General features: G+C 35.7%; 2 protein-coding genes across 2 annotated transcripts; both read left to right on the top strand.

The window, feature by feature from the left end:
* Positions 1 to 1930: 1930 nt before the first annotated feature.
* LOC123525644 (acetylcholine receptor subunit alpha-1-B-like) lies at positions 1931 to 5259 on the top strand. Its single transcript, XM_045304789.2, has one exon. The coding sequence runs from the start codon at positions 2085 to 2087 to the stop codon at positions 3735 to 3737; it is 1653 nt and encodes a 550-aa protein (XP_045160724.2). The 5' UTR covers positions 1931 to 2084; the 3' UTR covers positions 3738 to 5259.
* Positions 5260 to 12122: 6863 nt separating this feature from the next.
* LOC123524219 (acetylcholine receptor subunit alpha-like) lies at positions 12123 to 18209 on the top strand. The gene is made up of 3 exons (XM_045302267.2): positions 12123 to 13815; positions 14478 to 15272; positions 15514 to 18209. Exons 1-3 carry the CDS (start codon positions 13449 to 13451, stop codon positions 15798 to 15800), a joined length of 1449 nt encoding a protein of 482 aa, XP_045158202.2. The 5' UTR covers positions 12123 to 13448; the 3' UTR covers positions 15801 to 18209.
* Positions 18210 to 22244: the final 4035 nt, after the last annotated feature.

Below are 22244 nucleotides of genomic sequence, written 5' to 3'. Positions count from 1 at the left end.
AATGTGTGGTAGCTGGGTCGTCATTACAATTAATTGTCGCTCCATAATTAAAATAATTGAGCCGTGCCATGAGAAAATTAACATAATGGGTTTGCGACCAGCATGGATCCAGACCAGCCTGCGCATCCGCGCAGTCTGGTCAGGATCCATGCTGTTCGCTTACAGTTTCTCTAATTCCAATAGGCTTTAAAAGCGAACAGCATGGATCCTGACCAGACTGCGCGGATGCGCAGGCTGGTCTGGATCCATGCTGGTCGCAAACCCACTATGTTGGTTTTCTCATGGCACGGCTCATATCTAAATGACTAAGGGCTGTAATACTGAAACGCGTACTACTGTAGAGATTGCGAATAAAAACGGGTACGGATATGGAATTTTTACTTAATTTCGAGTAAAACGTTTGATACTGAATACAGATTCTGCCATCAAATTTTCACGATAATGTTGATTAGGATGTAAATTTGTGATTATAACCAAAATATTTCAAAGTCCATGGTATATGTCCTATAGCGACTTACTAGCTAGTCATAGTGGAGAGAAGTCACAGGTGCACCTCCGGACATCATCCTAGCATTTCCTTAATGTATAAATTTACTTGTTTTGAAAAATATGTGTTCAAAATTGATAGATGTTATAACTTGACGCATTTTTATCTTAGTTGTCACCAAAACGCTCCTTTCTCTTGACGTCATTGCCTTTATTAGATACAGCTGCAACTGTTGCAGTTTGACTGGTATTTGCAAGACAAGAGAACAGCTTTCTGTTTCATAAAACAGTCTGTTTACAAATATTTTGTATTTTTTTGACATAATGACATTGTTCTGAATCTTCCTAATTATTTTCCAGTTATAATTTCTTTGTGATGTTATTTTCAGTCGCTTTTTTCTATTCTAAAGTACGTTTGGTATAAATATACAATTAAAGTAATTCCGTTCAATGAATATGACATTAAGTAATAAACTGCAAATAAGTAAAGCATTTTATTGATATGTAGACAGTATAAAAAGTGTAAACGTGATCATTCAAGAGTGCGGTGTAAAAGTAATTTGAAGTGTATCCAATAACCGACTTCCTTTCTACAAATGCTGAACAACAGTTAAACAAATGCATTTAATCGGCACAATTTGTTATTTCTGTCGTGTTGGGTGTAATTTTTATCTACGCAGAAGATCGCACTATGCAGGGGTGATTTCGAATTTGATGCGTAAATCAGACCGAACTGAACGTCAAAAAACGTCCTTGTAAGCTTTAGTGTACGGCGGACCTAACTGTTTCATAGAGGGTGGTCTACATTAATGATTGATCAAAATCACTTAACAGAATTTAAAGCGGCGCATTGTCAATGCCACAGGTGCGTGTGACGTACGTAAATACCACTGCACATCAAAGGTTGCCTTTGTATTGTCAGTAAAGGGTGCACGATATAATATATCGATATATTGAACTTATGTTACAACCATGAAATACATTTTGTTATAATTCGGTTAAATACGCAAATGCCTGTTTAAAGATGTAATCTAAACCCTGCAAACAGCCAAAAGATTTCGAACACTGTACATGTATAAGCATGTTAAAGTCACCTTTTTTGTTAAAGGGGGCGTCTTAGTACATTCCGATTGAGAAATATGAGCCGTGCCATGGGAAAACCAATATAGTGGGTGTGCGACCAGCATGGATCCAGACCAGCCTGCGCATCCGCGCAGTCTGGTCAGGCTCCATGCTGTTCGCTTTTAAAGCCTATTGGAATTGGAGAAACTGTTAGCGAACAGCATGGATCCTGACCAGACTGCGCGGATGCGCAGGCTGGTCTGGATCCATGCTGGTCGCACACCCACTATGTTGATTTTCCCATGGCACGGCTCATATATATTTGCGTCAATTAATTAAGTGTAACTATTTAATGATCGTATTATCGTCTTGATCTTTTCAATTTGGACAATAACCCTTAATATTCTTAATTATTAAGTTTGGAAGCCGGACTAATTGCGTGTTTAAAGTAAACTTGGCTCAAGCTCATTTGGGAACCAAATAAATTAATGCAGTATTAAGACTAAAACAGATTATGTTAGACTGAAAGTGTAACGATGAAACGCTGGTCTGTTACACGTTTCATTTTTGGAATTAGCTTATTTATATGCCGTGTATTCTGTGCCACGTGGACTGAAGCGAAAGCAGAATACGAAAAACTGTACACGGCGTATTCAATCGCCAACAGGAACGATGCATACATTAATACGATTCCAACGAATGATTTTTCACAGCCGCTGGAAGTAACGCTAGAGTTTGAAATGAATTCTCTTGGCGGATATGATGCGGTGAACGGTGCATTGGATGTGATTGGAAGTCTTTCAATGACTTGGAAGGACAACATTAGTAACCTTGCTAGTGTAACGTTTAATACTGCACTAGTTACTGAAGTAATGGTTGACTACAAGAGTTTGTGGACACCTGTTATCATTCTGATAAATTCAGCAGATTCAATTAAACGCATCGGGGACGAAACGTACAAAGTCCGAATGAATCTTGTATCTGGTCAGGTAAATTGGAAACCTCGAATGATAATTAAAGCCTCATGTTCTCCTGATGTGAGTTATTTCCCCTTTGATCAACAGACATGCGCGTTCACTTTCATGCCATCGTATTTGCCGAGCAGTAAGTTGAAGCTAGCAGTATCATCAAGTTCTTGGAAAATGGACAACTATGACAGAAATGGTGTTTGGGACATAGAATCCACCGAATCAAATACATATATTTCGGGTGACTATTACTATGCTAACTTTACTATTACATTCAACAGGGAACCAACATACTTTACAATAAACTTAGTGTTGCCTATTTTGTTCCTGTCTTTGCTCAGTGGATTTGTTTTCTTACTTCCGGCAGCGTCAGGGGAACGTGTGGGATTTGTGATAACTTGTTTCCTTGCATTTATTGTCCTGTTGCAGACGACAATGACTTATCTTCCACAAGCGTCTGCACCAATGTCCCTCTTGTGTTATTACGTCATAGTTATGATGATGTTCTGCGCATTCCTTACCCTTGTAACTGCACTATTGCTTAGAGTCTATCACAAACCTAAAGGTGAAGAAGTTCCAAAATGGCTAGTACACGTCTTGGAGATTATAAAATGTATAAAATGTCGAAGAATTGTATGCAAGAATAAACAAAATGCAGTTGAAGACAGTTCAAATGCCGGCAGCAGTCCAGTACTCAATATGTCATCAGAGAAAGGTAGACTATTAAAAAACGGCATAGATATGCCGTCAAGGACAGTTTTTAAACGACGTCGTCTCTCTTCAGACCGCAAAGGTATTGAAAGTGGAGATATCAAAAAGAAATTACCTGACCAAATGAACGGCAAGCCTGAAAAAGACTCAACTTCACCTGACAAAGACAGCTCACCGGAGGCCTTACCAAAATTAGTCAATGTCGGATCCAACACACCACCAAGCATTACAAACTATTCAGAGCGCAACAAAAAAACTCTCACGAATGCAACAGGTAAAACAGCAGCCAAATCTGGACAAACAAATGAGGGTGCTACAGTTGCTGTCCCTGGACTTGAAGAGGACTTGGAATCAAGCGCAAGTTCTCAGAACGACGGTGAAGACAACATAAGCGAAATTGATTGGGACTCAGTGGGCAACCTCTTAGACACATTCTTTTTGCTTGTATTCATTGGAGTGCAGTGTGGATTTAGTTTAGTGTTTTTGGTGCCACTTGGTACAAGAGCTTGAAGGAAACATTCTACGTATGCGTATAGATTTTATTATTTTTTCATGAATATTATTCCATTACAGCCAATGGATAACATTTAACTATTTAGAAGCTAATTTATTTATTGTTTTTGTTATGGACACAGGGTCATTATTTAGAGGTATGTGCTCTGGTGGGTGTGTTTAATGGGCATATTGGCAGGCAGTTCTAGTGCCAGAATGGTCTGAGGGCTTTAACCTGATGGTCATTGTGAAACTAGATGGGTCAATATGGTCAGAATCCAGCCTTTTAATGGCGTTTTCAGCATGATATGCTATACTGACGTCAGATCCGGCTGCTGTGTACCACAATGATTACAGCGCGTGAGGCACATCATTCCATTATCGTTCGTAAAAGCCTTTCCCAATACAGTTTTTTGTTATTATTTATATCAAAGTATTTATGTATATGATAATTATAGGTTCCTAAAGTTGAAACTCTTTGTACATTTCGAACAGAACTTTACAGTAAAATATGGTGTAAACATAAATACTAAATAACAAAATGAATCAAAAAACCTTACTGTTATTTGTTTCTTTTATTTCTCAGACTTTCAAAACAGTCTATTACGTGAGGAATTTTTTTTTATAACCTCTGTATTTACAGTTAAGTCTTTTAAACAAGCGTTTGTTAGACCTATTGTGGTACAGATATACAGAGTTCATGGATGCAAATATATCTTGCCTCCTTCAAGTTTCTTGCATTTCTATTGGTCAATAGACGTCACGTGGAGACAAGATATATTCCATATCCTGCTAGTACATTTCAGATATGAATTTTGATTTTAAAAAAATGACTGCCGCTTTGTTAATTTACAAAATATGAGATTATAGCATGTAAGTAAAGGGTAGTCGGCAAGATAAAATCGTTACACAGCTCTCGCCTGATATGGATTTCCTCGACAGAGAATATCCCTTATCCTGTCATCAACAAGCAGTGTAACTAATAATATTCTTATCAAGATATGAGCCGTGCCATGAGAAAACCAACATAGTGGGTATGCGACCAGCATGGATCCAGACCAGCCTGCGCATCCGCGCAGTCTGGTCAGGCTCCATGCTGTTCGCTTTTAAAGCCTATTGGAATTGGAGAAACTATTAGCGAACAGCATGGATTCTGACCAGACTGCGCGGATGCGCAGGCTGGTCTGGATCCATGCTGGTCGCATACCCACTATGTTGGTTTTCCCATGGCACGGCTCATATAGAGTTGACACAAATGTGAAGAATTGTAAATACAGTCTGTAAGAAGAGCCTTTTTAAACACAAACGCAGCCAAGCAAAGGAGTAGACACGGTTTGACTGAGTCTGTTTACATAAAAAAAAAAACGGTTATTGTTAAAATATTTAATTTGTTTTTATCCAAATAGACCATGTAACTAGATTCTATTATGACTTTATATTTGCAAGAAAATCTCATAATCTATTTGTATTAATGTTGCTATTCCATTGTTTGTTATGAACATAAAATATGTTTATTTATAATAAAATCCTATTGTTTTTATTACTGTTTTCTCATGTATTTACCAAAGGTATAAACTTTAAATATTGATTAACACAGTAGAAAACATTTTTGAATCCATTGTTTATGATTGACCCTATTTATTGATCCCAAAGGACAAGTTAATGTGTAGGGTAAAATGGGGTAACTGGGACAATGGGGAAACTGGGACACTTTACACTTTTCAGTAAATTGGGGTAAATATTGGTTACGTTCCCTAAATCAGATCATATGTTGAAAAAGGACATTCAGTGTTAAAGCCTAATATGACAAAACTTTTCTGCCGATGGATTGGAAAATATTTTAAGAATCGATTTTCTTAGACTTATGTTGAGAGTATTACTAATTAAATAAAAATAAGAAAACATAAAACTACACACTGTAAATAATTATGCCTATTTTTTCAGATGGCGCATTAAAATATTCTCGTTATGTTCCTGTCTAGTGAAACGCACAGTAGAAATAGTCGTCTGACTTTATAGATGTATTTGCTTATATGTTGTCGGTATATCAATAAAATCTTAAAGATATTTAATTTCGGTACCATAACGGCTTGATCATAAATGTGACGTCAATTTTGACGCAAGAAGCTGGTTCTCGTATACACAAAATATCGCATTTAACTTGTTTGAAATACTGAAGCGTATTATGTATCATTGCAAATCAAGGACATGGCATTATTTTTTTTTAATTCTATAAAAAGTATTATGATTTTGTTTTATTGACTTTCATTTTGAATAATAAAGTGGCCTGTCATGAACCGTTGCGTTGACGTCAGACAACGACGTTATAAAACAGGTGCTTGTTAGTGAAATATGGCATGTCCAAAATATTTATAATATTATGTGTTGATACCTTCAGTTATGGGTAGAGTTGCAAAACTGTAGGTATCACATTACTATTTCATACAATGGGATTTGTTTTTGAGAAATTACAACATACTTTATTTTTGAACGTTCCTTTTCAAAAGTGTCCCACTTATCCTAATGTATTGGGGCAAGTTGGACACTGTCGTTAAGAACAAAGTTCTCCATGATTTTATTTTTGAACGAACTGGATGCTGGAAGAAAAGGGGGATATGCTCCAATGGACAGTACATAAAATGTTGTACATAACTGGACATAACCACTATAAATTGTTAACTTTTAATCTTTTTCCACAAATGAAATGAAAATAGGAAAGAAAGTCTAGTAATGACGAAACTCTGATATTTTGTAAGTATACCACTAGTTCACAGGCATGGTCATAATATATATTAGCTTAACTCTGGTGCAACTACTGAATTTTCTACCCGATACCAAGTTTACATGATCTAAGTCACTGTTATTCACATACGTTTATTTAAAGGGAGATCGTTCCGTGAACCCCTCCCACTCATTCCGCGTAAAATCTGGTGAGTTTAGAATTTTTGATAGTCTAATAGGCTAATACTGATATTTCTTTCATGTTTAAAGAAACTGTCGGCAAATCTTATATTAATAAGTAGTATTTATACTAGGTGAAGCGCAGGAACCAACTGACAGTCAAGCCAACATAGTAGTTCTTTTAGTTAATTACTCCTTTAAAAGATGACGTTGTGTCAAATATTCAGGCTAAAGCAAACACCAAATATTGGCCAGACAACACATTTTAGGTACAGTTGCCAATAGTTTCCGAGAGCGTATGCCCATGTGTCCGTCTAGATCTCCTTAACCCTGCCTTCTTTCCCCTCAAATTTCATCCCCTCCTCCCCGCGTCTTCTTGTATGCAAAAAGTTAGTTAATGTCCTTATTTCTTTGTGAAAAAAGACACACATTTTAATTGTCCCGTTAATATTTGATAAAATCTATGTTTTAAGACTGTTTAAAATTTTGATCAGTTTCAAGTGTAAAAATCACATATATAAGTACATAATGGATTATGTCAAGTTTATGTTTAATTCATACATAGTTATTTACACTTATAACATTTTTCTATTTTAAACGATTTATATAATAAGCATATATTGAAACAAATAATGACATAATTTAGGCAAAACTTGGACATATTGATTTCTTTATGCATCCTTGTTTTACAAAACAGTCATAAATTGTAATTAATACGGAGCTATATTTTCAGTTTAGAATTCGTTTTTGATCTGTGGACATGAATGGTTTCATTTGTCATAAATGCGACTGTAATATACATAAATTCTAATAAAACTAAAATGTCCCAAGTTACCCCAACTGGGTGGGGTAACTTGGGACACTTGACCAATGTTTAATTAATTTATAGTTAATCACAGGTTATCAGGTATTTGTAAAAGTTTATATTCGTCATATATTATATAGGTTGCGCATACTGAAATATCAATAAATCAAGTATATATTTTGTCTTTCTAAAATATTACTCAACAGTGATTCTTTAAGTGTCCCAGTTACCCCATTTTACCCTAATAATGAAAGTAGTGGTTTTCTAACTGATCTTGAAATAACGTCATGTAAATTAAGATGCACTAACCATAAGTTACCTGTTAAGAAGGGGTAGATTTAATAATATTTCCAGAGAATTAAGGGATTGTCATCTCAGTGCTTCAAAGAAGTATATTGACAAGTTCAATTTTGAACACCCAAATAGGCTGTAAAATTTTCATTATTAATGAACAAAAATTTGTAAAGATACATTGTTGAAATTGTCGATATTTTGTTAAAAGATCATGTTAGCCTGTAAATGATTCACATTCTATTTGTTTGGCTGGGTAGTGTTGGTTGAGTTCTCCATCTTTCAGTCTGTCCGGGTTCGTTTTTAAGCATTGGATTAGCATTCCATTCAACGGTATTAAATTTCAAACAAAGCATGTGGGGTGGTTGTTTAGAATGTAAGGGACCTTATTTTTGTTGTAAATTTTGGTATGGATAGAATGCTCACATTATCTGGTCAATGATGGCTACTGTCATATATCCTCCACATTAGAACAATTTATTTTGTTTTATCATTTCTGTCCTGCCATCTGGTATTACTGCGCTACATTGTATTATGTCATGCATGTCACATGGCCTTATGGGCCCTGGTTCTATCAATAAAACTTGAAACTTGAACCATATAATTATGTATGGCATCTATATACGGATGGCTGCTTTTTCTGTTTAAACATAAAGTAACGTGCCTTATGTCACCTTAGAATATTGTGACTTCAACTGTTAAAAAGATGTGGGCAACATAAACATTCCAAATTTTTTGAAGTCCTTTATGACCGAATATGGGAGAAATCAACAAACATAAACTGTGGTTAAATGGTCATGAAATGGCAGTGTTCATTTATAGCATATGTATTTGTATGGCAGAAATAGGTTCTGAAAAAAAAAATACAAAGCGAAATCAATTTATGAACGTAAATAAAATAGAAGGTCAATAAAATGTGGAGGTCTCTTTAGAAATAGCATTGTATGAAAATAGTAATATACTTTATGAAATTTTCATGGAAGTAATTAAGATTAATAAAACACGAAGGTTTCATTCTTAAAAAGATTACTGTTTCTCTAACTCTAACTTTATGTAAGCAAGTGTGGAGTTGTGGGAGGTGGTGGGTATACAGTCTAAAATTTTCTTTGTTTCTTTCAACACACGCGCAAGATATCTGGAGTGAACTGGTTCCAGGCAGAGTAAACCGAAATAGGATTCTGATTGGGTAATCGGTATCGGATAGTATAAATTTCGTGAGGTCATTCCTCCCACTGCCCGTCATAAATTTCGCTAATGCTACGGGAGTACAATCTGACTAAAGTACATATCCTATTAGCTACGCATAGGATCTGAAAACGACCTATTCATGGCCTCGTTCTGACGACCCTTCCGCTAGCCAATCAGAGCTTGGCTTACAACATTTTGCAAATCTACCTGTAGCCTTGATTTTTGATATTTACAATTATTATGTCGTATTGTGTCAGATGGCCGGTTAGCTCAGTCGGTAGGCCACTTGCATTGTAAGCGAGGGGTTCCAGGTTCGAGCCCTGAAATATCAGCATATTTTTCTTACTCTTTGGGCATTCGAACAAGTCGTCTGATTGGTTAAAATAAAAATAGCGATACTGGAAATCCAAAATATACAGAAGACGTATGTGAATGGGTCGTTCTCAGAGATAATATATGACCGATTATGTGGTAAATCTGCAAACATAAACTGTTGTTAAATGGTCATGAAATGACCGTGTTTATTTACAGCATATGTATTTGTATGACAGAAATAAGTTTCTGAAAATTATTTACAAAGCGAAATCAATTTAGAAAAGTAAATAAAATCAATAAAATGTGAAGGGCCAAAAAGATAGGATCTGAAAGAGAGAGGTTCTATCTTTCCCCATAAGCGGATATGCACATGGTCTATCAGTAGGGTCTTGAGTATGTGGTTTGTTTGTACCCGCTTTGACACATATTGTTCTACAGTTATTTATGGCTTTTTCCGAGAGAATTTACAAACAATAACGTGTGTAACTTTGTAGTCCTTCCGTATTATTAGACAGATTTCCTCCAGGGTACTAGCTAGGCGGCAGCCTGGAAAACCTGGGATGGGCTCGTGGGATGGGCTCATGGGATGGGATGGGATGGGCTGAAGGTCATGGGATCGTGGGCCCAAGGTCAGAGAAATATATAGTGAGAAACATGAATTAAAAGTTCAACTGGGCAATTAAGAGGTCAGCTAAGGATAACAGGGACACAGCCTGTAATTACAATTCCCAGAGTGAGACTCACACTGTATTGGTTGCCAAGAAGGGAAACAAAGAAAGAAAATACCAACACTTAGTCTTCTAACTTGTTAGAATGTACTTCTACGGTTCCAATATAAGTGATGAAAAATTTATGGACTGTATTTTTTATCATAAGTAAAGCAAAAGAGCAATTATTTTGAACAAAATATGACCATTTATTGTCCATTTGGTGTTAATATAAACATCATTTTTTATTATTTTTAAAGCAAAAAAAAAAAGCAATTAATTTGGATAAAATATAATCATTTATTGTCCACTTGGTGTTAATGTAAACATCAAAATCTATTACCAATAAATTGAAAACTGTCATATGTTTGAGAATCCCCCTTTTCATATGTTATAATATGTCTAATATATTAAATTCATTTCTGTCATCTTTTTATTCTGAAATTTGTCAATTATTGTTTTCGTTTCAGTAACTTTTTTTTCAGAACTGATTTATCATAAGTTCCATTTCATATTTTCTCTCAAAATGAATTTTCATCAAACATTAATGTTGTAGGTTCATTCTCTTACTTGGGTTAGAGGTCAACTGCTTAATTCATCATTTTTCTCCCTGTGACATATATACATGTAATTCTACCTTTTATCTTCATAATTCTTCATTATACCAAATTGTTTTGTTTTGATATTCAACTTCTTCTGCTATAATAATAAGTCTACTTTTATTTCATAAAGGTATCCATTATAAATACACATGCAAGAAGTATATATTTTTTAATTTTCATAATATAACTTTATAATTATTACTGTTCTACGTGTTTTTATTTTTCATAATATTACTTTAAAATTATTACTGTTTTATTAAGTGTACTACTGACTGAATCAAGAGAATTAACAATAATAATGATAACAATATACTCTTATTAGCCTACAGAATAAGACATTAACCCATTTTGTTACTCTCGGCCAGATCTTATTGACAGTATGGCATGAATTCCCAGGAGTATCATTTATTTTATAGAGAACTGTTCACCTTAAGAAACCTTCGAGAATCTGAGAAAATTTTAGGGGCAAATAAGTTCAGCCCATGTCCTTGAGCCCATCCCATCCCATCCCACGAGCCCATCCCATGAGCCCATCCCAGGTTTTCCAGGATCCCCTAGCTAGGCTACGTCTAGAGTCGTCGTCATTTTCTCCTAGCTGCAGTCCGACCACATGTGGCTTATGTGTTTGTAGGAAGCTGTCAAAGGGGCGTTTGAAACAGATGCCCCTTATAGTCCTCACAGGCTAGGAGTTCCCTAAGTCCCATGTGGCACATCGAACATTCCCTCAGGTCGTAATTGGCAGTCAGTAACTGACGCCGAAAGCTGTTGTCAAGCCTACGAATAAAACTGTCCCAATATTGCAACAGGGAGTCTGCATATTTTTATTTTTTGAGAATTGAAAACAAGAGTTTTCCAGGATCTTTCTTTGTTTATACTTGCGACGTGCAAAAATGTAAATTAAGTCCCAAAACTCCTTCTTGTTTAATGTAAACCATATAAACTATAAATCATTACAAAACACATAAAATCGGCATAAAATCTGAAATTGTCTTTGTTTCTATCAACCCACGCGCAAGATAACTGGAATGAACGAATTAACCGATTGAAATAGGATTCTGATTGGGTAATCGGTACCGGATTGTATAAATTTCGTGAGGCCGTTCATCCCACTGTCCATCGTGATTTTCGCTGATGCTACGGGAACATAGCTAGTATATATGGGGTACATTCTTCTGTTGCATATGATAATGCAAAATAAATGACATAAATGGTTTGAATGTTTCATTAAATATCCAAATATCCAAGGTAGTTCTGCACGTTAAGATCATTTATTTTTCTAAATAGGAATCAGTGATGTAATATTTTCTGATCGTTTTGCTCATGACATTTTGCATTTGTATAATGTAGGGTACCTCCTCTTAGGCCGGGGCTAGGGATGTTACATATTTCTTTATCTACCAAGAAGATGCTTCGAGTTTAGAATAATTTTATTTGTATTTTATTCTTTCAATGGATTTCCCATATATTTTATTAAGTCTTTCAGTCTGCCCATACTTGAACGCAGTGGGTTTTTTTCCTTTTTATATTTTCTTGTCCTTGGGATCATGGAGTGCATTCAATTTCCACTTAAGCCAGCGTCAGAGGTTTGGCACATATAAGACCCTGTAAAACCAAGTCTGCTATTTTTAATTTACTTGGTTGCGTTCGATCTTCCCACAAGGTTTTAGGCGCCGAGAGGTGATTGTAAAAGGTAACTTCATACTTTGTCTCGGTATTGTCTTATTTTCCGGTCTTTCCGAATCATGAAGTTCATTCAATGTATCTGTGAAAAAGACTAGTTATCAATTGAGCCCATGTGACTACACACAATCATGCTGAGACCATGTAGCGTATGCAGGCCTGTCCTGTCTCGGTAATTACTTAAAAGGAACGGTACAAAATAATTTCCTAAAATGGCGGTTTATAACACAAATGTGAGGTGTGTCTCTTTTGTAGTTCTAGCAGTAGAGTTAAGTTCCCAGTCAGAAAAAAGTCAATTTTCCGTATTTTTAAAACTGTAAACCAAAACAGTGTACCTCTGCATCTGAAAGATAGCACGCGTCCAGGCAATATATTAAAGGGATGGGGTTACTTCCCCTTAATCGATCATCTTACCTGGTAACATATAAAGAGCGATTGGTTAATTGCATTAAACTAAGGTTCCGCTACACATACAAAGTAACAGTTAGAAATAAAAGGGTATTTTCTTTCTCTTGCAGTTTTCTTTGTGGTTTGAAAATGCAGCATTTAGATGATAAGGTATCCAGTTGGTGTTAAAGCAAATTAATAATTACTTCCTGTTATTAAATACTTATGAGACAAATGAAAGATGTTTCCAAAAGTTTGCCGATCAAAACATAAAGTAGGGTTTAATGTGCGGATAAGAGCAAATATTCCTATTTTTAGGGTAGCAACCATTTCGCAATAGCTGTTAGAAGGCTACATAGTGCAGTTGGCATAGAAATGACTTGCATAAAGTGTTTTGCTACCCATTGTTTATGTTACTTTGGACAAAAAAATATTGAAATCAATTATATAAAAATAATTATTATCTAATGCCAGTATTTCGTGCTATTATCTTTATCACTGAAATTTGTCTCATCTTAATGTTCTTTTAAAATATTTCTTTGATCGCCTTACAGACTTAATTGATCTATATTAACGGTGACAACATCTCTCACCTGTGGTTAACGATAGGTCTTTTATTGTTTGATAAATGGCCCAAAGAATTAGGTTCATCTCAATCGTCAAAATGCGTACTGATTTATTATCCAGTATTATTAGTATCACGGTGATCTACATATTTTGGCGAGTTTAGAAGAACAATTACTCGACATATTTTACAACTATTAATCCCTATCTTACAATGTATTCTGACTTAATATTTAGACTAATTTGATACACAAAATTTGATTAAACAGTTCCGCATAATAATAAAACAATGCCGCCTACTACATATTTTAGCGGTTTTCTTGGAATTGAAGGAATACGAAAGTCATTTTTATGTTTTGTTTATTTTCATATATTTATTTTATTTGCAAAATGCCAAACATATGAGGACACTCGAGCAGTGCATGAAACAGTAATAAACTTTTATGCCAACGACAAAAAACCACTGACCGGTGTGATACCAGTTGAGGACCAGACGACAGCAATGAGCGTGATACTGACCATGCATCTGTATTCTGTGGACGGCTTCGATGCTGTTACGGGTCAAGTTGAGATTTCTGGAAGTTTATACATCGAGTGGAATGACGAGACGATGGCAGCTTCTGTCGGGAATTACAGTTTCCCATACAGTGAAGAAGGTTTGTTCTTACGTTTTATCTTTTTCCGGAATTAGTTTTCGTTAGCCAGATACGTGTTAAAGCGACTCGCTCACACATTTTAGGCGAACAAAGAAATTCTCTTAAAATCTTTTACATGAGGGCAGGCACTGTAAAGGTGCACAGACGTACAAGCTTATTGACGAATGAATTTTGCAAGTTATCATTATAAATACCCCCATAAATATTATGCTGAAAGAATTTAACCGTTCCAAAGATTTTGCAATAATGAAGAAATTCACCATTCTTCGTGCTTTTTTACGAATATCTGACATTTATTTTCACCCCCTTGATCATTTTTAATGTCATTCTACACCAAACTTAGTGGAATTGAACATGTTGAAACTTTTCTCCCCAACAGTGGACAAGTAGCTTTATCAGTATATAATACATTTCTTTCCATGTTTTAACAAATTTCATTTCGGTTTGTATTCTTAACATTTTTTAAAGTGTATAGTATAATTTATAGCATTATCGTAAGTTCAGAATGACTAGACAGGATGGGCAGAGTATGTCTATGTAAATAATATAACTGAAATAGTTTGGATACAAATGGATAACAATTCCGTGTTGATATGGAGACTTGAATATAGTTTGTATTAAACCAAACGTCTAAAACGTACTATATATTTTTTTTTCACCAGGATACTCCGTTCGGCTGCCGCAAGATTCTGTCTGGAGACCGTCTGTCCGTTTGACGAACGCCATTGATACGGTTAAGCACGTGGGTGACAACGCATATAAAGTCCGTTACCACGTGTACGACGGAAGAATGATGTGGCAACCGAAGGTGATAATGAAAGCAGCTTGCAAACCGGATGTTGAATATTATCCATTTGACCGTCAAGAGTGTAGCTTTGTTTACACAGTCTGGGGTTTTACGACATCAGAAATAGAGCTTGATAGCGCTCAGTCAGAATGGTACCTTTGTGATTACAACGCAAATTCGGTTTGGGCTCTTCTTGAAACACGGGTCGAAAGTTACATAACTGATGATCAGTCATACATGAGATTCATCTTCAAAATTGAACGACAACCGTTATATTTTGTGATAAATGTTATATTTCCCATACTGCTACTATCTTTATTGACTGGTTTCGTTTTTCTACTTCCGGTGGAAAGTGGAGAACGTGTTGGCTATTCGCTTACATGTTTCCTTGCCTTTGTTTTCATGTTACAAACTGTGATGGGATTTTTACCCCACACTGCTGATCCGATGTCTTTATTTTGTTTTTATGTTATAATTATGATGGTCGTGAGCATAGTTGCATGTATTATGACTGTTTTAATGTTAAGACTTCATCTGAAACCGGAAACGGACAAAGTTCCAAGATGCTTGCAGAAATTTGTGCGTTTTGTAAGCTGCGGGCTATGCAAACCAATATGGCGGAAGTGTCGAAAAAAGTGCAAAAGATCTGTTGATGACTACCCTGTTTCAGGTATGTGCGAATATCAAATTGTGATTTAAAATAGCATTCATTTGTTCATTACACAGCAAGTTTATCTTAGACAGTCTAGAATTGGCATTTGTTTAATGACGTAGAAATAACATGGTAGCAAATTCATTGAAACTTACAGCACATGCTTACATACACATGCTAATGATGTGAATATACGACAAAATGCCGTGTTGAGGTTTCAAAATATCTATATGATAGAACTTTTGTCATTATTTTTCAGAAGCAGTAAATACTGAAATCAGGCGATCATCGGTGTTGATACAAATGACAGAATTTACTAACTTCCAGTCAACGGGACCGTCAAGCAACAGCTTGGATACTTATTTCAGTAACGCGGGTAGAAATTCAGGCGACGCCGATGAAGAAAATGAGATGGAGGAGGAGGAAGATCTGAAGTGGCCCGATGTTACACGAGTGTTGGACATCTTTCTTTTCTTAGTGTTTCTTGGAGGACAGGTGACACTGTCCTTCTTTTTCCTAATTCCTCTTGTCACAGGACCCACTTAAAACAAGAATCTGCTTGGCATTAAAAAGCAATATTACATGCAACATTACATCAGGTGAAAGGACAGATTTCTACGCCATAAAAGAATACAATAGTTTCCAGGAATCTTTCAGAAACGTCATGAGAAAGTAGCTAGTAAAATGTTGTTGTTCGTAAGCACTGTACTGTTTTCCAGTGAGTTTCTTTCTCTATGTGATTATGAGAAATATTACGTCGATAGCTTTTTATACTGAAATCGGTTAGCGTTAACCCTTATTATGCTGGACACGATTGATTCTGCCTTTGCGACCAGTGTAGATCATGATCAGCCTGCACATCCTTACAGTCTGATCATGATCTGCAATGTTCGCTATTCAGCCAGTATCTTTTTGGTAAACACCTTTTTAACAGATAATGGTACTGTCCAAATTGGGAGATGGACAATTCATTATAGAAATTTAGCAGGGTAAGGGTTAAATCTAATTTTTTGTAGTTATTTCTCCTTGGTAAATGCAATTTTCTTAGTGTTTCTTGGAGGACAGGTGACACTGTCCTTCTTTTTCCTAATTCCTCTTGTCACAGGACCCACTTAAAACAAGAATCTGCTTGGCATTAAAAAGCAATATTACATGCAACATTACATCAGGTGAAAGGACAGATTTCTACGCCATAAAAGAATACAATAGTTTCCAGGAATCTTTCAGAAACGTCATGAGAAAGTAGCTAGTAAAATGTTGTTGTTCGTAAGCACTGTACTGTTTTCCAGTGAGTTTCTTTCTCTATGTGATTATGAGAAATATTACGTCGATAGCTTTTTATACTGAAATCGGTTAGCGTTAACCCTTATTATGCTGGACACGATTGATTCTGCCTTTGCGACCAGTGTAGATCATGATCAGCCTGCACATCCTTACAGTCTGATCATGATCTGCAATGTTCGCTATTCAGCCAGTATCTTTTTGGTAAACACCTTTTTAACAGATAATGGTACTGTCCAAATTGGGAGATGGACAATTCATTATAGAAATTTAGCAGGGTAAGGGTTAAATCTAATTTTTTGTAGTTATTTCACCTTGGTAAATGCAATTTTATGTTATATTCGAGTTCTGAGTTATATCTTTTGGGTACATGGACAAATTTTGTTTTATCATTTCTGATATTGCGTAAGTATTAACCCTTCCCTGCTAAATTCTTATATTGCAATTGTACATCTATCAATTATGACAGTACCATTAAATGTTAAAAGGGGTGCTTACCTTAAAGATACTGACTGAATGACGAACGGTGCAGGTCTTGATCAAACTGCACGGATGTGCAGGCTGATCATGGTCTAAGGCAGAATTAATTGTGCATGATAGGGGTTAAGTCTATTTCATTCTGCTACATACTATTTAAACGATAAATGTCACTCGAAGTATTATTAAGTTTGTCCACAAATAATCTTTTTAAATATCATTATCATTGTTATCATTATTATTACTATTATTATTTATTATTATTATTATTAAGATCGTAAAATAGATATAATGATATGATTCAAAAACTATTTTAATGTCGACATATCATTAAAACTCACTTTTCTATAAGTACTAGTATGCCAAACTTTATAACATAAGGTCAGTAATTCTAAGATGTGACCAAAAAAAATGTACTTGGCATGCCATTGGGAAAAAAATAAAGAAATATAAATGATGCATCTCTCTAATTACTGAAACTGTCATTTTCTAAAGCTGAACACATATACCTGCTCATACAGTTGTTAGTGTTGATAAATGTATATACAGGTTGTAAAAAACGAAACAAATAAATTGAATAAGAGGGTTTTTTTTTAAATAAATGTACATGTGCATGTTTTTGTGAATATGTATTAGATTATGTAATATTTATTCATAATTCATTACGAATTGTGACCAAACAGCTGCATTACGCTTTATTTTAAATGTTTACTTAGATTGTCGATATGTTGTCGGTATGTTTATCAACCTGTTTTGAAGAGAAAGAATAATTAGGTAGTAATCGATGAAAATAAACTGATTATCTTTGATCAAAATGTCTTTATTGGTTATGATGTATGTTAAGCTTTAGCCTACTGGCGGCAATTGATTGTGCCTTTGCGACCAGTGCAGACCAAGATCAGCCTGCACATTCGTGCAGTCTGATCATGGTCTGCACTGTTCGCTATTCAGTCAGTAAATTGTCAGTGAACACCCCTTTGAATAATAAGTGGTACTGCCCAAATTGAGTGATGGACTAGTCCATTTTAGAAATTTAGCAGGGTAAAAGTTAAGGAAAAGCATACAGCAATAAAATGTCTTGCGTTTCATGTAACATGCAGTCTTAACTTTTTCAATAGCTTGTAGCAATGTTTAATGTTTGGTTAAAGTAAAAATGTTTTGTTTGCAACGTTTCTGAAATAAATTTTTAATTGAAAAGCAGTATTTTTTCACTTTTTTAGTTTTAGAAATTCCTTCTCCTACTTTAACACATTATAAAGGAGAAGCGATGGACTTAAACCTTAGATTGATGGCGACCTTCTATTTGCTTTAACATAGCAACATGCTTTTGAAGAAGTTGATGCGCTGAAATGTGTTTACTTTAAATACTATAAGGACCAGAGAACCGTTGGCCAAAATAAGGGCATATATATATATATAATATATATATTGGAAAATTGCATTTGTTACAGGAGGGATATTAATTGCATCTGTTTCAGCAGGGACTTTACTTTCCTAGCATGACCTACCATGAAAATCCATTTTTAAAGATAAAAATAAGATTCATTAAGCCGGCTTTTAACAAAGTACAAGAAAGACGAAACAAACATAAAATATATCAAATATTCTTACAAGCACAAAATCCGCATTGATTATCAATAAAAGGAAAAACAGGGCCTTCAGTTTTGAAAATTGCCTCGTTTTTAAGATTTTTACCCTGGACAATTCGTACTTAGGCCAGAAACTACAAACTGCTACCCAAGTTGTCTATTATTTGTAAATTTGACTACTAACCGCTGGAAACTGTATACTGTCAACTACTCTTATTGTCGAAATAATTCACTATCAGATGCGGGGACAACAAACGTGTCGTGCATCTTTCTTTTTTCATGTTCATTTTAAAATGTGTGCCACAGCTACAAACATGTGTGTAATATTAGTGCACTTGTATTTTCCATCTCCTAGTTAGCACTTAAAACATGCGTAGATATTGTCCGCACTGTTGTTATATTCTGTATCAGTTAAAGGCTTTCTTTGATGTTTTATCATAATTATTTTCTTATTCACAGTCTCTGAAATGTAGCATTCAATCACACATTATTTCCTACTTACCCAGATATTGACTGGTTTGCGACAGTAATTGTAATTTCGGCTGTGATACTATATCTTATCACCTTGACTCTGACCGTGGACAGTGATAAAAGTAAGTAAAGTATCCACTCACAGATTTCATCGTGAAAACAGCAGACGATTAAACAAAAAGCACCCCTTCAAGTACACCAGACGACACTGTTATACTGCTGTACAGCCTGCAGTACCTTTCGTGGCTTCAACTTGCCGTGGTCAAGTAATTTTGTTCCACGGTATATGCTAGAGTCAAATATTCATCAGATTAAAAAATAATTCAAATTTGTCTCTGTATTATTGATAAAATAAACCTGTAACGACGAAAAATCTATTTTGCGGCACCCCCTTCCCGTTACCACGCACATCTTTCAACTAAGATCTTTTGTTTCCTTTTCAACAATTACAGTCAGATCAGCTCCTCTGTTCCATATTCATCTTTATGGTTTTATTAGGGAATAAGAATACACAGAAGAAGACAGAATGCGAAGATCGTCAATATTAATCATACAGAATTAAGAGAGTAAGAAGAAATCAAACAAAACTGATGAGAAGGGATCACATGGATGGAGACGACATGTATTAAATAGGGCGTAGCTAGGCAGTTGAAATGAACCAAAGAGTGCAAGGAGTGTCGATACGGATCAAATGGGTAAGGAGTTGGGGGTGGGGGGGGGGGGAGTTAAACAGAATTAAAGAGGGTAAAAAGACTCGCTAAGATGGTCGCATGAACAAAAGTGAGCAGAGACCGTGGAAATGTATCAAAGCGGGCGAACTGATCCGCTAGGATAACCGGAGAACTGAGCGGAAAGAGTCGAAATGAATCAAGCGGGCGAAAAGACTCGCTAAGATGGTCGGATGAACAAAAGTGAGCGGAGACCGTGGAAATGAATCAAAGCGGGCGAACTGATTCGCTAAGGTAACCGGAGAACCGAGCGGAAAGAGTCGAAATGAATCAAGCGGGCGAAAAGACTCGCTAAGATGGTTGGATGAACAAAAATGAGTGGAGACAGTGGAAATGAACTAAAGTGGGCGAACTGATTCGCTAAAAGTACCGGAAAACTGAGCGGAAAAGTCGAAATGAATCAAGCGGGCGAAAAGACTCGCTAAGATGGTCGGATGATCAAAAATGAGAAAAGACCGTCGAATGAATCAAAGCGGGTGAAATATTCGCTAAGAAAGCAGGATGAATCAAATGAACGGGGACAGTTGAAATGAATAAAAGAGGGTAGAGAGAATAGAAATTTATCAAAGAGGGAAAAAGAACTGACGCGATTCAAAGAAAGCGGAGACAGTCTAAAAGAAACGAAAACGAGGGCAAAGATATAACTGTACATTGACAGCCTTAGTTACCATATATTTGTAGTCCGCTTTGGGACAAACAGATGTATATTTTAGGTGAAAAAAAAGACATGTCACAACGCATTTTATGGGCTAAACAGTCGGTATTGTAATAAGTACAAATAATAGATAATAAGACGTTAATTGTGTGATTTAGATTTAGATACTGTTACCTAAGGCTATTTATGTTACGTAAATAGGACAGAGTTTGTTAATTGAAATATATTGACCTTATCAATGTTCTATATATTTACATATATTTCGTAATATTACTTTAGTTTTGAATATATAAACTGATTACAAGATAGACAGCATTTCTATCCACCTCCATGCATGGTAGATCTAGCTGTAATGTCTTAAATTTAAATTATAATTGAGCCGCACCATGAGAAAACCAACATAGTGGCTTTGCGACCAGCATGGATCCAGACCAGCCTGAGCACCCGCGCAGTCTGGTCAGGATCCATGCTGTTCGCTAATGGTTTCTCTAATTGCAATAGGCTTTGAAAGCGAACAGTATGGATCCTGACCAGACTGCGCGGGTGCGCATCCGCGCAATCTGGTCTGGATCCATGCTGGTCGCAAAGCCACTATGTTGGTTTTCCCATGGCGCAGCTCATATCATCAGTTCTCAATTAACAATTCACAATTCTGCTTTAATTTCGCTTTAATGTAACAAATTAATTTAAACCACAGAGATAGTTTTGAACTTTGATTTTGATGATCTTCATAAAGTTGTAGGTAATCCCTTGTCATAAAAATATAAATGTACACAGTGATGTTTTTGAAGCCTTGTCTAACGGAATGGAAATTAAAATTGTCATGTTTGTGCATGTCGTGCTGAAATTCATTTTGATCATAAACAGAACGCAACACAAGAAAATTTCATTTTTCATTTCTTTTCTTTCAAATATATCTATCTCTCATAGATGTTACATAACTATTCAAGTCCGTGCTAGGGGCTTGTGCTGGGTGTTTCATATTTGATTATCTCTCATGAACAGACTCGATCAAATCGTGTCTGCTAATATTTTGCTTGGTTGCGTTCTATGCTTCCAATGGATCTTATTATATATTTTATCAACTGTCATAACAGCAGTCTTTAAGTGTCGTGTGGCGGCTGTAAAATCTCACCCCGTACTTGGATTTAGTTTAGTTACTTTGGATCTGGTCGTATGGGACCATGGAATCCATTTAATTTTATTAAAACAGAATTCCACTTAAGCCGGTGCTAGGGTGACGTGAGGTGTGTTGCACATTTCATTACCTCTCATGAACAGAATCAATCAAACATAATCTTCTATTGTTTAGATGCTTAGTTGCGTTTTATGCTTCCATGGATTTTCTTATAGATTTTATTAAAAAGCCCAATTTTATTTATTAAATAAGATCTATTTTAAATAATTAGAACAGAAGAATTTCTCGAAAAAAATGTATCAGGGCGCATGGGGGCAGATGGCGCTGTAATTCGTGCAGTGGCAATGTAAGCCATATATTTTACAAACTTTCTGATTGTTTTCATTAAGGTGCCCGTTTATATAGGAACTAATTGCCTGGAGGAGACTCTTATACCATCTTCACGAAGTAAAAAAATAAATCTTAGGTTCAATTAAAATAGCGGATAACAAATTTGAAAAAACATGACAAAAACACCCACACATGAGATTCTTACCCCATTGCTAGTATTTTTAACTGGAGGAACAGGGGGCTTGAACTCACGACCCCTGGTTTCGTAATCAGATAGTGTTATACCTCTGAACCACTCGTTATAAAGTCAACTCCACTCTC

Source organism: Mercenaria mercenaria, chromosome 3 (assembly GCF_021730395.1).
Source record: "Mercenaria mercenaria strain notata chromosome 3, MADL_Memer_1, whole genome shotgun sequence".
Lineage (NCBI taxonomy): Eukaryota > Metazoa > Mollusca > Bivalvia > Venerida > Veneridae > Mercenaria > Mercenaria mercenaria.
Note: the sequence above shows the minus strand (reverse complement) of the source record. Positions and strands in the feature narration are given on the sequence as shown.

Excerpts from the sequence above, each read along its gene's own strand:
- LOC123524219 (XM_045302267.2), top strand. The coding sequence starts at position 13,449 with ATGCCGCCTACTACATATTTTAGCGGTTTTCTTGGAATTGAAGGAATA. Across the intron at positions 13,816-14,477 it reads TTTCCCATACAGTGAAGAAG|GATACTCCGTTCGGCTGCCG; the intron begins GTTTGTTCTTAC and ends TTTTTTCACCAG. Across the intron at positions 15,273-15,513 it reads TGATGACTACCCTGTTTCAG|AAGCAGTAAATACTGAAATC; the intron begins GTATGTGCGAAT and ends ATTATTTTTCAG.
- LOC123525644 (XM_045304789.2), top strand. The coding sequence starts at position 2,085 with ATGAAACGCTGGTCTGTTACACGTTTCATTTTTGGAATTAGCTTATTT.